General features: G+C 42.5%; 2 protein-coding genes across 4 annotated transcripts in view; one reads left to right on the plus strand and one right to left on the minus strand.

The window, feature by feature from the left end:
• The window catches only part of LOC126292038 (uncharacterized), a 56,645-nt gene extending 43,931 nt beyond the window's left edge, over positions 1-12,714 (minus strand). For all 3 annotated transcript variants that reach the window (XM_049985832.1, XM_049985831.1, XM_049985830.1), the window contains exons 1-3: positions 12,652-12,714; positions 9,088-9,189; positions 4,448-4,523 (exon numbers count right to left, since the gene is read on the minus strand). In XM_049985832.1, coding sequence (XP_049841789.1) covers positions 4,448-4,523; positions 9,088-9,171 — 160 coding nt within the window. In that variant the 5' untranslated portion in view covers positions 9,172-9,189; positions 12,652-12,714. The remainder of the gene's footprint in view (positions 1-4,447; positions 4,524-9,087; positions 9,190-12,651) is intronic.
• Positions 1-18,540, plus strand: part of LOC126292035 (amyloid-beta-like protein) — a 1,795,419-nt gene that overhangs the window by 1,237,359 nt on the left and 539,520 nt on the right. The gene's annotated exons all lie outside the window — the stretch shown is intronic.

Genomic DNA, 18,540 nt, shown 5'->3' on the forward strand with positions numbered 1-18,540 from the left:
CCACAAAAGTCCTTGGTCCCTTACCTAATAGTATCAAAAGCCTGACATATAACCATATAACATATAAAGGAAATCAAAAGAATTTCTGAATGGCAACTCCTTCTACTCATTAGATGAATTTCTGGATATAGTAAGTGGGTAATTTCCCCATCCCCACCCCCCAAAAAAATGTAAAAAAATATTAAGTGTCCTGTAAGTGGGTAATTTCCCCATCCCCACCCCCCAAAAAAAAAATGTAAAAAAATATTAAGTGTCCTGTAATATTTTGTGTGATGTAATATCTTGTCTTGACACCTTTTATTAACCTGACACGTTCCACATCATTACTAAATGTCTACTATGAAACAAGTACAAACTGTCGTATTCATGATCTATGAAACAAGTAATATTCTAATGTAATGTAATCTAATCTAAACTCCGTGACGATGTACCCTCCCCCCCTCCCCCACCCCATTCGGATGGCAGTTTGTATGGCTACCTTACCGGCGGCGCACGGCGCTGCTAAATGACGCTTAGCGCCGAACGCTACGCCCGTCAGCCTACGGACCGTGGATTCGAACAATGAGCACGCCGAGATTCTGAGTGGAAAAAAGGATGTTGGGGAGCCTTTTCCGAGCATTCAGGGCAATATGTAGCATCGTAGACGTGACTTACAGTCATGGTAGAGGCGTGCAATCACAAAAAATAAAAATGGATTTAGCATAGCTGTTTGGTCGCGAAATGAGCCTGTTCAGTTTCTTCGAATGCCTGTGGGGGATAATTTCTCTCTCCCAGCACACATATCTTAACACTAATTTTGAAACACTGTTAAACTCAAATGGAGAAAGAGACTAACGAAGCTGAACACGAATTACATGTGCAGACTTATTTTGCGACCAACCTGCTGTGAAAGACATTTTCATTTTTGTGATTACAGTGGTCACACGTATTTACCACGACCGTAAGTCACGAATCCGATACACAGGGTGTTACAAAAAGGTACGACCAAACTTTCACGAAACATTCCTCACACACAAAGAAAGAAAATATATTATGTGGATATGTGTCCCGAAACGCTTACTTTCCATGTTAGAGCTCATTTTATTACTTCTCTTCAAACCACATTAATCATGGAACGGAAACACACAGCAACAGAACGTACCAGCGTGACTTCAAACACTTTGTTACAGGAAATGTTCAAAATGTCCTCCGTTAGCGAGGATACATGCATCCACCCTCCGTCGCATGGAATCCCTGATGCGCTGATGCAGCCCTGGCGAATGGCGTATTGTATCACAGCCGTCCACAATACGAGCACGAAGAGTCTCTACATTTGGTACCGGGGTTGCGTAGACAAGAGCTTTCAAATGCCCCCATAAATGAAAGTCAAGGGGGTTGAGGTCAGAGAACGTGGAGGCCATGGAATTGGTCCGCCTCTACCAATCCATCGGTCACCGAATCTGTTGTTGAGAAGCGTACGAACACTTCGACTGAAATGTGCAGGAGCTCCATCGTGCATGAACCATATGTTGTGCCGTACTTGTAAAGGCACATGTTCTAGCGGCACAGGTAGAGTATCCCGTATGAAATCATGATAACGTGCTCCATTGAGCGTTGGTGGAAGAACATGGGGCCCAATCGAGACATCAACAACAATGCCTGCCCAAACGTTCACAGAAAATCTGTGTTGATGACGTGATTGCACAATTGCGTGCGGATTCTCGTCAGCCCACACATGTTGACTGTGAAAATTTACAATTTGATCACGTTGGAATGAAGCCTCATCCGTAAAGAGAACATTCGCACTGAAATGAGGATTGGCACATTGTTGGATGAACCATTCTCAGAAGTGTACCCGTGGAGGCCAATCAGCTGCTGATAGTGCCTGCACATGCTGTACATGGTACGGAAGCAACTGGTTCTGCGTAGCAGTCTCCATACAGTGACTTGGTCAACGTTACCTTGTACAGCAGCAACTTCTATGACGCTGACCATAGGGTTATCGTCAACTGCACGAAGAATTGCGTCGTCCATTGCAGGTGCCCTCGTCGTTCTAGGTCTTCCCCAGTCGCGAGTCATAGGCTGGAATGTTCCGTGCTCCCTAAGACGCCGATAAATTGCTTCGAACGTCTTCCTGTCGGGACACCTTCGTTCTGGAAATCTGTCTCGATACAAACGTACCGCGCCACGGCTATTGGCCCGTGCTAATCCATACATCAAATGGGCATCTGCCAACTCCGCATTTGTAAACATTGTACTGACTGCAAAACCACGTTCGTGATGAACACTAACCTGTTGATGCTACGTACCGATGTGCTTGATGCTAGTACTATAGAGCAATTCGTCGCATGACAACACAAGCACCGAAGTCAACATTACATTCCTTCAATTGGGCCAGTTGGCGGTGAATCAAGGAAGTGCAGTACATACTGACGAAACTAAAATGAGCTCTAACATGGAAATTAAGCGTTTCCAGACACACGTCCACATAAAATCTTTTCTTAATTTGTGTGTAAGGAATGTTTCCTGAAAGTTTGGCCGTACCTTTTTGTAACACCCTGTATAGTTCCACGCTGGGCGACGCAGGCAAACAACCAACCATAGTACACGTATGTGGTTGGTGCACTATATCCCACTGTATAATTGAATATTGTTGGCCGGCCGGAGTGGCGGAGCGGTTCTAGGCGCTACAATCTGGAACCGCGCGACCGCAGGTTCGAACCCTGCCTCGGGCATGGATGTGTGTGATATCCTAAGGTTAGTTCGGTTTAAGTAGTTCTAGGGGACTAATGACCACAGATGTTAAGTCCCATTAGTGCTCAGAGCCATTTGAACCATTTGTTAGAGAGAGAGAGGGGGGGGGGGGGGAGGGGCTTGGAGGGAGTGTTAGTGTAAATTAGTGAAAGTGTCTTGTGTATTTCGCAGATTTAGTTAATTAAACTGTAATAAGCTCAAGACGGAAAAACCAGTGATAACTGATTTCCTAATAGCGTTTCTCGAAAAGAACGTCGTCTTCCCTCCGGAGGTCCCTATTTGAGTTCATAAACCAAGTGAATTATGGACGATAGATTCACCTACAATTCCTAAAACACATGCCATTAGCGTCACTGCTGCCTCAGGATCACAAGTGGGACCTGTCAGGATGAAATAGAGAGTGAAATATGCTCTGTATTTCCATCATATGGTCATGTTCCGCAATGTAACATCTGGAAAGACTCAATACATTATTGTTACACAGTGTAAGTCAGGAGGAAATATACATGCTCTGAGGGCTTATAGTATCGGTCATTCTGAACAAAAAACTTCAAATGTAAATATGCCCTGTTCCGAATGGTGTCCGTTAGAGAATACATTTAATGATATCGTTATTTATTTTGCGTATTGTTCAAATATGGTTATTGTTTACAACGTACCGCAGCAGTGTAAGAGGAAGCCGAGAGGAACAATTTGAAACAGGACACTTAGGGTTTGTCATGTCGGGAAATTACCTCGAACTGGCCTACAAAAACTACCTAAGCTACGGCAGATGCGCTTCACGCGAAACTACTAGCCCTAGAGAGCAAATGAGGAGGGCCTTTTTTGTAGGAAATTTAATGTAGTTCAATTTTTTATTGCAACACGTTTTCACTGAAAGGTGCACTTTTCGAGTTATTCAAGAAAAAAGTACAGAGATCATATTAAATGTGTTCTATCTCGGAAGCCATTCGGAATGGGTTTTATATCCGTATGTAACTTTCTGTTCCGAACCGCTAATACTAACGCCCCTGAAAGCATGTAAGTTTTCTCCTCAACCCACCCTGTATTCTCCTCGAACAGAAAAATTACTTAAAAGCACAACTGCTCAAATAAAATAACCACCGTCTTGTAACCTTTAACAAAATTCGCAGTTTGACTACACCATTATTACGATTGCTACTCAGCATCAAATTGACAAATCACTTCCAGCTGTAGGTTTAATTAAGTCTTTTTTTTTAATTTACTGCTTTGTACAAAATAGAGAAAGCGAAACCACAAAAAAGGATAAACAAGGCACTTCCTGTGTGGAATTCTAAACGCCAGTATTCTGTTCAAAAATGGTTCAAATGGCTCTGAGCACTATGGGACTTAACATCTATAGTCATCATTCCCCTAGAACTTAGAACTACTTAAACCTAACTAACCTAAGGACAGCACACAACACCCAGCCATCACGAGGCAGAGAAAATCCCTGACCCGCCCGGGAATCGAACCCGGGAACCCGGGCTTGGGAAGCGAGAACGCTACCCCACGACCACGAGCTGCAGGCAAAGTTGCTTGTTATGGCCCACTCTGCCATTCTTTTGATTCATTTTTAGAAAAACAATGCAGATTTTACAAATGGAAGAAATTGTACTGCTGGCTTATGGCTGATACAATGGATCTAATCCCGCTTTCGGCTCGTAACATTTGCTGAAACGTAAGAGTAGTTTTAAAGTTATCGGGTACTTACATCGGACGCACATCTCCTGCGGATTCATGTGTGTTACCAGGAAAGCGTAGTAGCCGACTTGGACGCAGCTGCCCACCTGTAACGCGTGCAAATAGGTATTAGTGAAAAAAAGCGAAACAAAAGGACAGACACCACCCTCTAAAACGTAGTTTAACGCGGCGCCATTCTGGAACACCACTTTCCATTCTCCCACAATCATTAGATTTTCATTACCCTGTACATACTGAATTATGTGTTCAATATCCTCGTATATTTTCTCTGTATCTTCATCTACTGCTTGTGACATTGGCGTGCATATCTTGTCATTGTCTGCATTGATTTGCTGTCAAATCTGATAACAACATTGTCACTGAACTGTTCACATTAGCTTCACTGTGCCCTAATTTCCTATTCATAAAAAAATCCTACTTCCGTTATATTCTGCAAATACACTTTGAAATGACAGGCTATCGTGTTCTTTAAAATGATTCAGCCTGTCATTCGGTGCATTGAAATTTCCAAGGTCGAACTTCAGAGCAGTTTCACAAATCTTCTCTTGCAGTATGTTTCCACCTGTAGGAATACTTTAACTTCTCAGTACTTGAAACAACTTTAGAAGAATATTGTCCACATCATTCAATGTAGACATATGAATTTTCTTCCGTTTTGAGTCCAAAGAAATTGTTAGCTTCAGCATTTAAAAACGCTTCCTCATTTTTGAATGTGCTGCATGGGTAAATGGCACTAAATTGTGTGTGTTTTCCGGCCTGAAAGCTGTATGTTAGGATTAGTTGTTAGCATTCTGGATGATCGTCATCTTATTCTGAAGTGTGTGCATTCTGTGTTTGCAGGCCGTAAATCCACAAAAGTAAAATCGAAAACTTTGACACTTCAGTAAACAAACTACTACACTTTTCATGCTCCCTGGACTCAGAGAGACTGTGAAATCAGATCACGTGAACTTAAGTTGTACGGAAATACATTTCTGATTCTTTCAACATGTCTGTCGGTATTGCTACAAGCAAAGTGGAGTTATTGACAATTATCTAGGTTTGTGTAGAGTGGTTGAATCGACGACCATTTATTGTGTCACCTGACAAAAAATACCACCTGTGTGAAATGGAAAGAAACCAGAAACTCACTTGAACATATTAGGTATTACGTAGAAAATAGATTTCAGTTATTAAAGTGTTTCATGTTTATTCCTTAAAAACAGACTTTCTAAAGTAGGGTGCTTTAAAAGCAGGGAAAAATAACATTGTTCTCTTGGGAGTTGCGTAGTTTAACGCTGCCCCATTCTGGAACAAATGATTCAAGAAATTCTTGACGTATCAGGTTTGCCGCGCGTGATTAGCCGAGCGGTCTTCGGTGCTGCAGTCATGGACTGTGCGGCTGGTCCCGGCGGAGGTTCGAGTCCTCCCACGGGCATGGGTGTGTGTGTGTTTGTCCGTAGGATAATTTAGGTTAAGTGGTGTGTAAGCTTAGGGACTGATGACCTTAGCAGTTAAGTCCCATAAGATTTTACACACATTTGAACATTTTTTTGACGCATGATGTTTGTATTCAGACTCAAGCATTCAGCGCCTTCTTCCGCTGTCGCGACTCTGTGGTACTTTATTTGGTTGGACGAATTATGTCTCGGTCGTACAGCACCTAACGAAATAAACATCGTTGTCAATGTTCTTCCACAGAAAACTAGCAACAGGTCTAGAGACACAATCTGACTATTATGATAGTAACTACATGAAGGCAAACCCATGAAGGACGCGGTTCTGCGCATTCCACTTGAGGAAGAGATAGGCCTGGAGGAAACTGAGCATAACCTGGGGAGGTCAACAACCAACACACTGCGATACTCCAAAATATCTGGGAGTGAAGTTGGGCCGTTCCCTCACCTGCAAAGACCACAGCAGTGAAATAAAAATGAAATAATGTGCTAGCAGCATTGTTATTCGAAAACTGACCGGCAATAACTGGGGAGCACATCTGAATGTCGTCCGCACATCTGCCTTTCGTTCATGCTTCTCCGCTGCAGAATATACAGCACCTGAGTGGCAGAACTCCAGCCATGCCAAACAGGTAAATATTGCCCTAAATGAAACAGGACACATTCTCACAGGCTGCGTGCGGGCAAACGGTTAAAAAGATCTACTCTCTCTTTGGCGCAGCACCTCCAGATATCCGAAGGAACTGCAGCTGAAATGGAAAGATAGAAGCAGGAGAAAGACACAAGACATGCCCTCTTTGGACTTGAAGATCAGGCAGCTAGACTGAAATCGTTTGCATTCTTATCATGTAGGCTACAATAATCATTTATGTAAGGATATTTAGCCGGCCGTTGTGACCTAGCGGTTATAGGCGCTTCAGCCTGGAATCGCGCGACCGCTACGGTCGCAGGTTCGAATCCTGCCTCGGAAGTGGATGTGTGTGATGTCTTTAGGTTAGTTAGGTTTAAGTAGTTCTAAGTTTTAGGAGACTGATGACCTCAGATGTTAAGTCCCATAGTGCTCAGAGCCATTTGAACCATTTAAGGATATTTATATCCTTTCAAACTAACATTAATTATGTATAAAAACGAAACTCCCCCAGAACAGGCCATGAAGGCCTAACGGTACCGACCGGCTGCCGTGTCATCCTCATCCCACAGGCTTCACTGGATACATATATGGAGGGTCATGTGGTCAGCACACCGCTCTCCTGGCCGTATGTCAGTTTAGGAGACCGGAGCCGCTACTTCTCAATCAAGTAGCTCCTCAGTTTGCATCACAAGGGCTGAGTGCACCCCGCTTGCCAACAGCGCTCGGCAGACCAGATGGTCACCAATCTAAGTGCAAGCCCAGCCCGACAACGCTTATGTTCGGTGATCTAATGGAAACCTGTGTTACCACTGCAGCAAGGCCATTGGCTAATTATGCACATGCGGCAGGCACACGAAAACGAAACAGATGAAAAAATAGTATGTAAACTGTTTACTGTTCTAGAAGAAATCGTCAATCGCCAAACAGCTGTTTGTTTTCACAAGTTACTTTATTTAGACGACCAGTTTCGGCATATCATTAATGCCGTCCTCAGGCCAGAATGCACTCCATGTGTAAAGAACCTGCTATATCAATACTTGCGGAAGTGGAGCCATCAACATCTGGATTCCGTGAATTCGTTTTTGAAGTATTTGCTTCGAAGACTTGACAAGTCTTCGAAGTAAACACCCCAAGAAGGAATTCACGGTATTCAGAGTAGCTGCACTTTAATTACAACCAGCCGTAGGAACACGTGTACCTGCGTTACCAACCTCTATGCCACGCCCTATCCGGTCTCTCTCGTCTCATTTCGCTTGAAAGCTCCTTATACTTATCGACTGGGAATCATTTTTTTAACCGGTGTAATGGTATCGGTTAGTGTATGCTATACCCAACAGCTCACATTAATTATTGTGACATGTACTATTCCGTATACATTTTTGGTAATGTATAAATTACATGAATACTCTCTTTCAAACTCTATAGGTGGCAGGGGTAAAATACAGGGAGAGAGAGGCTATTTACAATTTGTACAGAAACCAGATGGCAGTTACAAGAGTCGAGGGGCATGAAAGGGAAGCATTGGTTGCGAAGGGAGTGAGACAGGGTTGTAGCCTAACCCCGATGTTATTCAATCTGTATATTAAGCAAGCAGTAAAGGAAACAAAAGAAAAATTCGGGGTAGGTATTAAAATCCGTGGAGAAGAAATAAAAACTTTAAGGTTCACCGATGACATTGTAATTCTGTCAGGGACAGCAAAGGACCTGGAAGAGCAGCTGAACGCAATGGACAGTATCTTGAAAGGAGCATATAAGATGAGCATCATGAAAAGCAAAACGAAGGTAATAGTATGTAGTCGAATTAAATCGGGTGATGCCGAGGGAATTAGGTTAGGAAATGAGACGCTTAAAGTAGTAAAGGAGTTTTGCTACTTGGGGAGCAAAATAACTGGTGATAGCCGAAGTAGTGAGGATATAAAATGTAGACTGGCAATGGCAAGGAAAGTGTTTCTGAAGAAGAGAAATTTGTTAACATCGAGTATAGATTTGAGTGTCAGGAAGTCGTTTCTGAAAGTATTTGTATGGAGTGTAGCCATGTATGGAAGTGAAACGTGGACGACAAATAGTTTGGACAAGAAGAGAATAGAAGCTTTCGAAATGTGGTGTTACAGAATTCTGGAGGTTAGATGGGTAGATCACATAACTAATGAGGAGATATTGAATCGGAGAGAAGAGTAATTTGCGGCACAACTTGACTAGAAGTAGGGATCGGTTGGTAGGACATATTCTGAGGCATCAAGGGATCACCAGTTAGTACTGGAGGGCAGCGTAGAGTCTAAAAATCGTAGAGGGAGACCAAGACATGAATACACTAAACAGATTCAAAAGGATGTATGTTGCAGTGGTTACTGGGAGATGAGGAAGCTTGCACAGGGTAGAGTAGCATGGAGAGCTGCATCGAACCAGTCTCTGGACTGAAGACCGCAACAACAACAACATTAATTACATGTTGTCGCCTGACAGAAACAAATTGTTTATAAATACATACCTATTACAACATCGCCCGGCGGTTGAGTGATGCCGTCCTTTAAGTACATTAAGGTCTCGCGGCATTGTTTACAAAAAATAAGGGAACATGCTTACCAGTAGGAAGACAGCGGTGACGAAGCTGCCCGTCTTGAGAGTGCAGCAGAAGCAGCTCATGGAGAGCTTCGGAACGAGACCCATCGTGCTCGACTATGCTGCCTGGAACAGGAGACGGGCGATGAGGGACGAGGGTCAGCGTATACCAGTCCGTCGACGACGGGGTCGCTAGAGACCGAGTGCAAGCTCGTGTGGAAACGTCAGCCGTGTCCTTTTCCAAGATATCGTCTCTGCATTTGTGTCATGCGATGTATGGAAACTATCTGTTTGCCTTCACTAAAAGCACTTCACGTGAAACATATAAATGTAACAGGAAGAGGACCCTCAGCGCCGAGTGTAATTGCTGGTATGAGGTAACTTCTTTGCGTATAGCAACTCTACAGATTTATCACAGGGCCAACTATTTTATTTTATTTATTTTATGTGTTTATTTATTTAACCTGATCAGATCAGGGCCATCAGGCCCTTCTCTTACATCGGACCAGTGTTGCACACACACAGCATTTCACACATCAGAGTTACATCATGACAATAGGTTAAATAAGATATTTAGCTCACTCTAGTGACAATATGAATAAAGAGTAATGACTAAGACCTAATAAAGTAAGTGCTGGCAGTATTTTTACAACAGGTGCTATACATACAAATTATGATAAAAGCAATAATAATAACAGTAAAAAATCTAATAATGATAAACATGAGAAAAATTCGCAATAGTAATGAAGATTTGTGCAGATGTACATTAATATCTTGGTGTGTAAAGTAGGTGTTTACTAGATAATATTCTTCTCGGGTGTGCAGCCGGATTATAACGTCTTCATGACACAATATTTTCGCGGTCCAACTGGCCACCATCTTCAGATAAGAGTTTACTAGTATAGCGAGTTTTGGGGAAGGGAGATTTAAGGAGGGGGAAAGAGGGAAGTAATGATGTGAAGTGTATTCATGTACAGAGCAAGGCATTACTGTTGCTTTATTAGATACGTCATGAACTGTTTTTTGAAGCCGAACACGTTTTTAACATAACGAGGGCGGTTATTCCAGAGTCGGGTTCCCGCTGCTGTAAAGGACTTGGAGAAGGTGACTGAGCGATGCAGTGGAACAGAGAGGATTTTATTATGATGGGAACGTGTGTATCTGTCATGTTGTTCCGACATAAGCGTTAAGGACGAGGAGAGATATGAGGGACAGTGTACATTTATAAGGCAGTAGATGAGGCAGAGTGTATCGAAATCTCTGCGTTTGTCTGTACGCAGCCAGGACAATTTTGCATATGCTGGTGAAATGTGATCAAAAAGTCGAACGTCACAGATATATCGGACGCAGGCATTCATGGTCAGTTCCAGAAGTCGCGAATTTTCCTGAGAGAGGCCTTGTAGGATAATATCGCTGTATTCAATGATTGGGACCGAGCGAGGTGGCGCAGTGGTTAGCACACTGGGCTCGCATTCGGGAGGACGACGGTTCAATCCCGTCTCCGGCCATCCTGATTTAGGTTTTCCGTGATTTCCCTAAATCGTTTCAGGCAAATGCCGGGATGGTTCCTTTGTAAGGGCACGGCCGATTTCCTTCCCAATCCTTCCCTAACCCGAGCTTGCGCTCCGTCTCTAATGACCTCGTTGTCGACGGGACGTTAAACACTAACCACCACCACCACCAATGATTGGGAGTATAAGCGTTTGTACTAATTTCTTTTTCACATCGAAAGGGAAGAGTTTTTTATATTATTCTAGGACATGAAGGGATGCTGATGCTTTTTTGCACACTGCAGTTACGTGCTGTGTCCAATTTAGATTTTCATCTAGTATTACTCCCAAACTCTTTGCTGAGGGAGAGAAGTTAATATTTGTTCCATTTAGGGTAAGAGATGGTACGGATTCCCGATTTTTTGGGCTAATGAGCTTAGAGTGACCAACAAGTACGGCTTGGGTTAGGCAACAGCTATGGCAAAAGAAGATGAAAACACAGAATAGCAACAATATACAATTGATATCTCACAACAACGGTCCGTGCGGCTCCCCTCGTTGCAGGTTCGAGTCATGGGTGTGTGTCTTGTCCATAGCGTAAATTAGTTTAAGTTAGATTAAGTAGTGTGTAGCCTTAGGGACCGATGACCTCAGCAGGTTGCTCCCAAAAGGCCTTACCACAAATTTCCAAAAAAACAAAGGTTGGGCTAACTTTTAGGAAAAATCCGTGGAAGATGGGCCCACATATTTCGTTATTTGTCATTTCATTCAATGCACTGTATTGCATAACAACAGTTATTATGATCACAAATTAGAAACCTTGTCAGCCGCCCGGTGTGGCCGTGCGGTTCTAGGCGCTTCAGTCTGGAACCGCGCGACCGCTACGGTCGCAGGTTCGAATCCTGCCTTGAGCATGGATGTGTGTGATGTCCTTGGGTTAGTTAGGTTTCAGCAGTTCTAAGTTCTAGGGGACTGATGACCTCAGATGTTAAGTCCCATAGTGCTCAGAGCCATTTTTTAAATAAAATACACAACATCTGAGAAGCACTAATTCAACATAGAAGAAAATATAGCTCCATAATTCACAGAGCGAAACTTGATGGACAGCCGACCTGATAAAATTCAGACGTGAATGTAAAAACAAGTACAGTGGACGAATGAAGAGATACTGGGTGGATAGGAAAAAAAACGGTGATGCGTAAGTTCATTTCCGCTCCAAAGCGACCAGTCTTCTCATTTTAGGCGGTAACCAGTGTTTCGTCCATCTTAGATAGCATTTGAAAAGCGTTCTTGAAGCAACAGAGGCGAGTGTAGTTGAATACCGTATGTAATAATTTGTTACTTGAAGATAGCTTAATAATTGCATTGTTCACATTACCACTTTCGGCAAGTGATTGCCCTCTTCAGTTGTGATGAATTCCCTAACAGCTTCATCATGATAAGTAAGAATTCCAGTCATGCACTTTGAACGTCATGAAGTCGTCTGAAACATGTCATTGAGTCCCAACGTCATGTCATCACATCGTAAAATAGAATGACTGTGTGACATGATCTACATAATGTGTTTATCTTACTGCAAAACTTTTTTTAATGAGCTGCAGTTTGTTGCAAATGGTAACTTAACTCATAATAAAGTTTTGTTTATGGATACACTTCCATATGTCTAAGCTGATTTCCTACTGTATCTAGCACAGTTTCATAGAAATACTTTTATTTTTGTAATCCAGGAAAGACTTTACGCTCCTTTAACATCCATTGTCATATTTTAGACGCTTTCATGAGGATGAAAACGCATCAATGAAATTCTTATATATTGTGACGAAGCTGTTATGAATTAATTAATCTGAAGATGGTAATTGCTGAAATGTGTAATGTAAAGATAGTAATTTTAACCGTTCTTTACCTATTAAATTGTTATAAACACATTTAAAAGGTCTCATACTACCTTTTGGCGGTATGTCAAGTCTTAAAAGGTAGCTGAATACTGTAATACATTGAAAAGTGAATATCAAATGGGTGATGACACTCATGATGATGATGATGATGATGATGATGATGATGATAATTATGACGATGATGACGAGTCGTTGTAGCCTACCTGAAACAGTGGGTGAGCAGACAGCGTGCGATGAGAAGTGTCTCTCGCTAAGACTGGAACCGGGTTGCCTAGTTGTCCGACCACACGACATCCTATGACGCACGCTGCCATCCGCTTCCTGGATCTTGTGACGTACTGTTTATTTCGTTGCTCTCTCTCATCATCCTTTCCCTCCTACACCAGCTGCACTACATTTCTCGACGTGGTTTCATTCGCCAGCCTGTGAAGGTGTCCGTCGGTGTTCAGAAATGTCGTAATTAATAGATACCAGTACCCCCACCTCCCGTCCCCGAGCTCGATTGTTTAAGGCTAAGTTCATGAAAAACACACGATATTTTAAAAAAAAATGGTCCAAATCCACAATTCTGAAGGGACGGAAATGAAATTTTGTACCATACTTAACACGAAATTAGCACATTTACAGTTGAGTTCCTTGTATTATATATATTTAACTTCCAGTTTTAAACATGACTGTTTCTCAGCAACAGTATATTCGCTTCAACATAGAAATCAAACAGTCAACCGGTTGCAAATAACTGTTTGGTGAGATGATCTAGGTTTCGACACCTCTAATGATGTCTCTCCATCAGAATGAAATTTTGAGAAACCGTAAAATTACATTGCGAGAAAGCAATGGTCAGACTTAAGAGCAGATACGCTCAAGTCAAAAAATAGAATAAAACACGTTCCAGACTTTGGCACGTATGCCTAGCTTTGAACAACAAGCTAGGCTGCACTTGACTCCAAATATTGCTTTCCCGCGATGTAATTATTGCGGTTTCTCGGAACTTCATTCTGATGAAGACATCCTTAAAGGTATCGAAACCTAGGTCAGTGTACCAAACAGCTATTTTCCACCGGTTGGTTGTATATTGAACTCCTTTTTATGGAATTAAAAAAATTGTCTTCAAAAAATAGTATACGTACCTTTTTTCTCACAAACTGTTCAAGATATTTCTACAATATTTTCTGTGTTTCATCTCTTTGCATGTAGTAAACTTCATTCATGAGGTTTTCTGAATATATCAAATAGGAGAATTTTGATATTTTTTAAAATTATAATTCCGTAATTACCATATAAAACTCACGCACAATTCCAAGCACTTTGTCCTATATCTCAGCATACACTTAGAATTTCTAAATTTACTGTCGAGACAACATTTATTGGGCTTGCAGAAAGAAGTGTTCAAAATTTCATATTTCTAGTCGTCATAGATTATGAGAGAAGGGTAAGTAAACTTTGGAGATTATCATTTTCAGGAAATGCAATTTTAATTTCAGCCAGGCTCTTAGGAAAAGGGTACATAAACTTTAAAAAACATAATTTTTAGGAAATGCAATGTAAAGTTCAACCTAAGGTTTTTTGTTATGTCACCTCTTCAGATTGCTGCAGATTATTACTCAGGATCCTCTTTCCTTTCAAGGCTGTTTTCTTGTTTTCAGCCTTCTTTCCTTTACCAGGTCTTCAACTAACTTTTCAGCTGCAGATAGGCGCAGCAAATCTATTTTTCTCGCAATGTCTTGAGTGAAATTTCGTATCTTAAATCCCGTCTTCTCTAATTCATTCATCCTCCCTACGTTATCATCATTAACCACAAGAACTGCATCAAAAGTTGCAATTCTGACAACTGTGGAAGATGAAATTGTGGTTTTAGGGCATCGTTTCCATATGAGTGAACTTAAAGACTCATTTGGGTTCTGGTATTTAGCATGAACACACTTTTTTTTTAGAAGTCCAGGATCGGCCAGAAATCTGTACGTGAGTTTGACAACATCCAGTATACAATCTGGAAGCGTCTCCCATGAATGTAGGGGTTATTACCTGTCTGAACCTGAAGATATTTATACAAGCTAATGTTGCACAGATGATTAATGGGATGTTCATCTCTTCGCATCATGTGGAGATACGTAGCCCATACCGCAATTTTCGTATCATTTACACTGGGTAGGTTCTGTCTGACAGCCTTTTCATAATGCACTTGAAGAACTTTTGTCCTTCATATCACTGACAGATTCCTCAATTGAGAGCCCATTCTCTTCTAGATGTGTCCAACGCATCCTTTTACATTCCTCCCGTGTAAGTTTGACTGAAAGTAATCCACAGAGTCGCCGTTCACCGAGCTAGTATTGAAGTTTTGCTTAAAAGTGGGCGTGGCACGAAAATCGGGTCACATTTAATTATTTTTTATGTACTTCGGATGTGATTTCATTATTGAATTTTGTGGAATTTATTGCGCATAATTTCTACCAATAAAAAAATTGACAAATAACATTTTCGTTCAATTTTATGAACGTTCCCCCTTAAAAAATGAAACTCGTATGTACAAATCGGCTACTGGATGGTTATAATTAAAGTTCAACAACTCACAGATGTCCACTGTGGGCCGAAACTTCGTAGACATTCTAATGAGTAATACTGGAAAACCTATTACCAGTTTTGGCCTCCGGGTGCAAATATTTCGCAATGAATACAAAAAGACCAATAGATATGTTGCCATATGTAATGGTTTAAGAAAGGGATATGGGCAGAAAAGGTCAAACAAGTGAGAAAGGCATATATAATTTTGAGTTTATTATGAACCGCAGCTTATAGAGTTTGTTAAATGGATACTTCTACGAGGTGCTGTACAGCACCAGATTTGCACCTGGTGCCCAAAATTGGAACTAATTTTTTTTCCAGCGTAAATGTGTTCCACATTAACGCATTAGAATGTCTACCAAGTTTCGCTGACATATGATAATTGCAGCCCAAACTGGACCTTTGTTAGTAGCTGCACTTTAATTATTACCATCCAGTGCAAACGTCTGATTAGTGTACAAATGAGATAATGTGTTCAATATTTGGCTTCAGCCCTCTGGAGAGGACATTTTTCGAAGTGACTCATCAAAGTAATTTTCTTTTTTCTTATATGTCGTATTACAGTTGTGACCGGGTGCATGTATTGTTTGATAATTTTATTCTTTGTAAGCTTTTAATGTATGGAAAATGTGGATATCTCATTATCATCTTTTGGGTCACTAAAAGCGAAAAAATAAAAAAACAGCATTTTGTGTTTTTATTTTACTTAGCACGGTTTAAAAACTTCGTTGATACTTCATTTACTACGCAATAAAGAAACGAGCCGATGCAGGTCACAATAATATGTAATGCAGAAACGACACTCAAGTGATGTCACGAGGAACGGAAGTTGATTGTTGTAGGATTTTTCACATACCTGGTACTGCGTCAGTCATACCCAGTTGTGGTAACACATACTCCTAATGTACACTCCTGGAAATGGAAAAAAGAACACATTGACACCGGTGCGTCAGACCCACCATACTTGCTCCGGACACTGCGAGAGGGCTGTACAAGCAATGATCACACGCACGGCACAGCGGACACACCAGGAACCGCGGTGTTGGCCGTCGAATGGCGCTAGCTGCGCAGCATTTGTGCACCGCCGCCGTCAGTGTCAGCCAGTTTGCCGTGGCATACGGAGGTCCATCGCAGTCTTTAACACTGGTAGCATGCCGCGACAGCGTGGACGTGAACCGTATGTGCAGTTGACGGACTTTGAGCGAGGGCGTATAGTGGGCATGCGGGAGGCTGGGTGGACGTACCGCCGAATTGCTCAACACGTGGGGCGTGAGGTCTCCACAGTACATCGATGTTGTCGCCAGTGGTCGGCGGAAGGTGCACGTGCCCGTCGACCTGGGACCGGACCGCAGCGACGCACGGATGCACGCCAAGACCGTAGGATCCTACGCAGTGCCGTAGGGGACCGCACCGCCACTTCCCAGCAAATTAGGGACGCTGTTGCTCCTGGGGTATCGGCGAGGACCATTCGCAACCGTCTCCATGAAGCTGGGCTACGGTCCCGCACACCGTTAGGCCGTCTTCCGCTCACGCCCCAACATCGTGCAGCCCGCCTCCAGTGGTGTCGCGACAGGCGTGAATGGAGGGACGATTGGAGACGTGTCGTCTTCAGCGGTGAGAGTCGCTTCTTCCTTGGTGCCAATGATGGTCGTATGCGTGTTTGGCGCCGTGCAGGTGAGCGCCACAATCAGGACTGCATACGACCGAGGCACACAGGGCCAACACCCGACATTATGGTATGGAGAGCGATGTCCTACACTGGCCGTACACCTCTGGTGATCGTCGAGGGGACACTGAATAGTGCACGGTACATCCAAACCGTCATCGAACCCATCGTTCTACCATTCCTAGACCGGCAATGGAACTTGCTGTTCCAACAGGACAATGCACGTCCGCATGTATCCCGTGCCACCCAACGTGCTCTAGAAGGTGTAAGTCAACTACCCTGGCCAGCAAGATCTCCGGATCTGTCCCCATTGAGCATGTTTGGGACTGGATGAAGCATCGTCTCACGCGGTCTGCACGTCCAGCACGAACGCTGGTCCAACTGAGGCGCCAGGTAGAAATGGCATGGCAAGCCGTTCCACAGGACTACATCTCAACGATCGTCTCCATGGGAGAATAGCAGCCTGCATTGCTGCGAAAGGTGGATATACACTGTACTAGTGCCGACATTGTGCATGCTCTGTTGGCTGTGTCTATGTGCCTGTGGTTCTGTCAGTGTGATCATGTGATGTATCTGACCCCAGGAATGTGTCAATAAAGTTTCCCCTTCCTGGGACAATGAAATCACGGTGTTCTTATTTCAATTTCCAGGAGTGTATTTGTGAAACCACTAAGTAGGTGGTAATTATGCTTCCCGGAACCCACAAAAAATATTAATCTTGTGGTAAGTATACTTCCCACGCCTATTGGAGAAATTATTTTGGTGGTAAGCATGTTTCCCAACGCTAGTTAAAACAACATCATACTTTCTACGATGTTAAACGCTGTATTTCACAAGAAACAGAAACCGGAGCTGGTGCAGCAGACGACCACTAGATGGCAGGAGCGTGCAAAAGTCGTACGACGCATCACCACAAATTTGGTTAAGAAATCTCCCATAGCCCGTGATAGGCTTAAGCAGACGCAAAACTGCTTCTCTTTCATTATCTTTTGCGGCTTGAAACGAGAAGTAGCTTACAACAGTTTTTCAGAATTTGCTTGGAGTTCGTTCAAAGTTACTAAGTGCTCTCATTACCAAATACCTGATGAGTTTGGTCGGGATAATTTGCGCTTGGTTTCAAGTTTTTTATGCGTCTGTTTATGACGTCACATCTTCTGAGCAATGTGTTGTAAAATAGTATAATTTTGCAGGTACAGTCGGTGGTATATGTGAATACTGTCTGCAAAGCGTTTTACGAACAGTGGTAGTAGTAAAGAAGTAATAAATTAGAAAGTTGTGCCTGTTACTGAAGTTTCACTGCAGCTGCATCGATACTGCCCAACCAACGGTATGGTGCGTGGAGGAGGGAACCCTGTACCACTACGTGTCATTTCCATACTGTTCAGCTCGCAAATAGAGCGAGGGAAAAACTACTATCTATATGCCTCCGTATGAGACCTAATTTCTCTCATCTTATCTTCGATGTCCTTACGCGCAATGCATATAAGGTGTAAATTTTAAGTTGACAAACCACAATAACTCGAAAAATAAGCTTCACAAGAAAAAATATGTGGAACCCAAAGATGATTATTTTCGGGGCGGACATCTGCTGGTGCTAAAATTAGCCCGCCACCCCAGCCTCCTGGGGGGTGGAGCGGGAGGCAACTTTAGAAGTTCAAATGGGAACCCTCATTCTTTATTGCAGAATCAGATTCTACATAAAAAACTATGTACATTTTGTATTAAACGTTTGTTTTGATCCTTGGTAGGTGGCGCTGTAATTCAAGAAAATCCATGTTCTCACTTTTGTGTGGAAAATGGTTACAGATAAGCAAAAATTACTTATTTACTTCGTAAATTTTGATTCGCTAGAAATAAAACTCTC

This window comes from Schistocerca gregaria, chromosome 9 (assembly GCF_023897955.1).
Source record: "Schistocerca gregaria isolate iqSchGreg1 chromosome 9, iqSchGreg1.2, whole genome shotgun sequence".
Classification (NCBI taxonomy): domain Eukaryota; kingdom Metazoa; phylum Arthropoda; class Insecta; order Orthoptera; family Acrididae; genus Schistocerca; species Schistocerca gregaria.